Source organism: Apaloderma vittatum, unplaced genomic scaffold (assembly GCF_000703405.1).
Source record: "Apaloderma vittatum isolate BGI_N311 unplaced genomic scaffold, ASM70340v1 scaffold29075, whole genome shotgun sequence".
Classification (NCBI taxonomy): Eukaryota; Metazoa; Chordata; class Aves; order Trogoniformes; family Trogonidae; genus Apaloderma; species Apaloderma vittatum.
Genome location: NW_009719285.1, coordinates 24,752 through 26,505, shown reverse-complemented (window position 1 = coordinate 26,505; position 1,754 = coordinate 24,752). Strand labels below are relative to the sequence as shown.

General features: G+C 56.1%; 1 protein-coding gene across 1 annotated transcript in view; it reads left to right on the top strand.

The window, feature by feature from the left end:
- Positions 1-1,277: 1,277 nt before the first annotated feature.
- The window catches only part of GRIN1 (glutamate receptor, ionotropic, N-methyl D-aspartate 1), a gene marked incomplete at its 5' end in the record, with an annotated part of 25,050 nt that continues 24,573 nt past the window's right edge, over positions 1,278-1,754 (top strand). Inside the window, one exon of the mRNA XM_009870576.1 lies at positions 1,278-1,412. Within this exon, the coding sequence (XP_009868878.1) occupies positions 1,278-1,412 (135 nt within the window). The remainder of the gene's footprint in view (positions 1,413-1,754) is intronic.

The following is a 1,754-nucleotide window of genomic DNA, read 5'->3' as shown; positions in this document are numbered from 1 at the left end:
GCTGGCGAGGCGAAGGAGGGGCTAGGAGCCCACGTGTGCAAAATGGCTCCTGTCGGTCAGCTGCTGTGCGGCACAGCACCCTTGTCCCCACACCGCTCCTGGCCTCTCCTCACGGTGCCTGGCCCAGCCCCAAGGCGCCTTCCCTAGCCCTGCTGGGTGCAGGTCCTAGTCCCCACCGTGTAGCGTGGCACCAGGCACTCACCTCCTCCTGCATCCCCAGGTGACCTCCCCAACCCCTTCTCCAGTAATTCCTCCTCCCAAAGTAGGGTCTAAGTAGGGTCTCCCGACCCACCTCGCCCCATACCCCCAGCTTGCTCCCACCCGATGCCACGTAGGATCTTCCCCCTTCCCACCCAGCCCCCAGGTCCCCTTCCCCAGGCACGCTTCGTCCTCCTTTCCTACCCTTGCCAGCCTCCAGCCTGATGGCAGAGCATGTCCTGGGGCTTGTTTGGGAGAGGAGTAAGTGTTATTTCCTCCCAGACGTCAAAAGTCCTTGCACTGATTCACCCTGGCTGGAGACCTGTTGCCAGCTGGGGACCTTCCTTGTGCTGTGAAAGGGCATTAGTGTAACAAAGGATCCCCCGGGGATTACCCAGCTCCTTCCTCTCTGTTTGACACAAAATAGGATCCTGCTGGAGACCAAAATCCCATCCCTGTAATAACAGCAGGATCTCACTGAGATCCTCCTTCCCCGCTCTGGTATAACCCAGATCCTCCTTCTCTATTTGGGTAGAACCCAGTTTCCCTGTGCTCTATCGCCTCGGGGTGTAGAGGGCAGCTCGTGGCTCTCGCTGCCCCCTCCAGCTGCTTTTTTTTTTCTCTGTGCTCAGGGCCAGATGGCTGATGTGCTCTGCGGCTCCACGCTCCTTCTCCTGCTCAGAGTCCCAGCTGACCACTTTGTTTGTAATAGTCCTCGGAGGGGAATTACAACCGAGTATTAAATGTGTGGTTAAAGAAATCGCATTACACAGTGTGACTGTGAGGGAGATTTTTCCCTTTAATCTGTAATCCATGGAAGTTATTAGTTTAGCGAGCGGAGCGGCTGGGCACGGCATTTCCATTAAATATAACCCTGAGCAGCCCCGTCACCTCGGGGCGGGCTGAGCACAGCCCCTTGCTCCCCGACGCGGTCCTCCCTTTGCTGCTCCTCATTATTCGAACGCTGCTACCGCGTTACCGTGGGGCTGTCGGACGTTGCAGGGAAGAAAAGGGAAGTGATCGCACTCGGCGGCCGATGCGCTCCTGTGAAATAATGTGTCATGTATCCTGTCCTACAGGTCTATGCAATATTAGTTAGCCACCCTCCTGCTCCCAACGATCACCTAACACCAACACCCGTATCATACACAGCTGGCTTCTACAGGATCCCTGTCATTGGTCTGACAACACGCATGTCTATATATTCGGATAAGGTAACTGATGCATGTTTCTAGTCTAGTACCTCATACCTGTGGTGTAAATCAAGAGTGCTCGTCAGGAGGGTTAATGATGTCTACACTGCCCTGCCTACCTATGTGTCTGTCTGTCCATCCGTCCTCTCCAGTTAAACCTGCAGCCCCCCCTCCTCCCTCTCTCTCCCTCCCGCATTCCCCGGTACATTATTTTTTCACAGCTGCCAGGGTTGACCTACATAGTGCTGGATGATTTCTGCAGCGTTGCTCTGCCAGGCTGCAGGGCTCACTGCTCTTCAGCCGAGGCAAAGGCACAAACTGGCTCCTGCCCTGCTCCCTAGGGACAGCCGAGGGGGTCCGGGG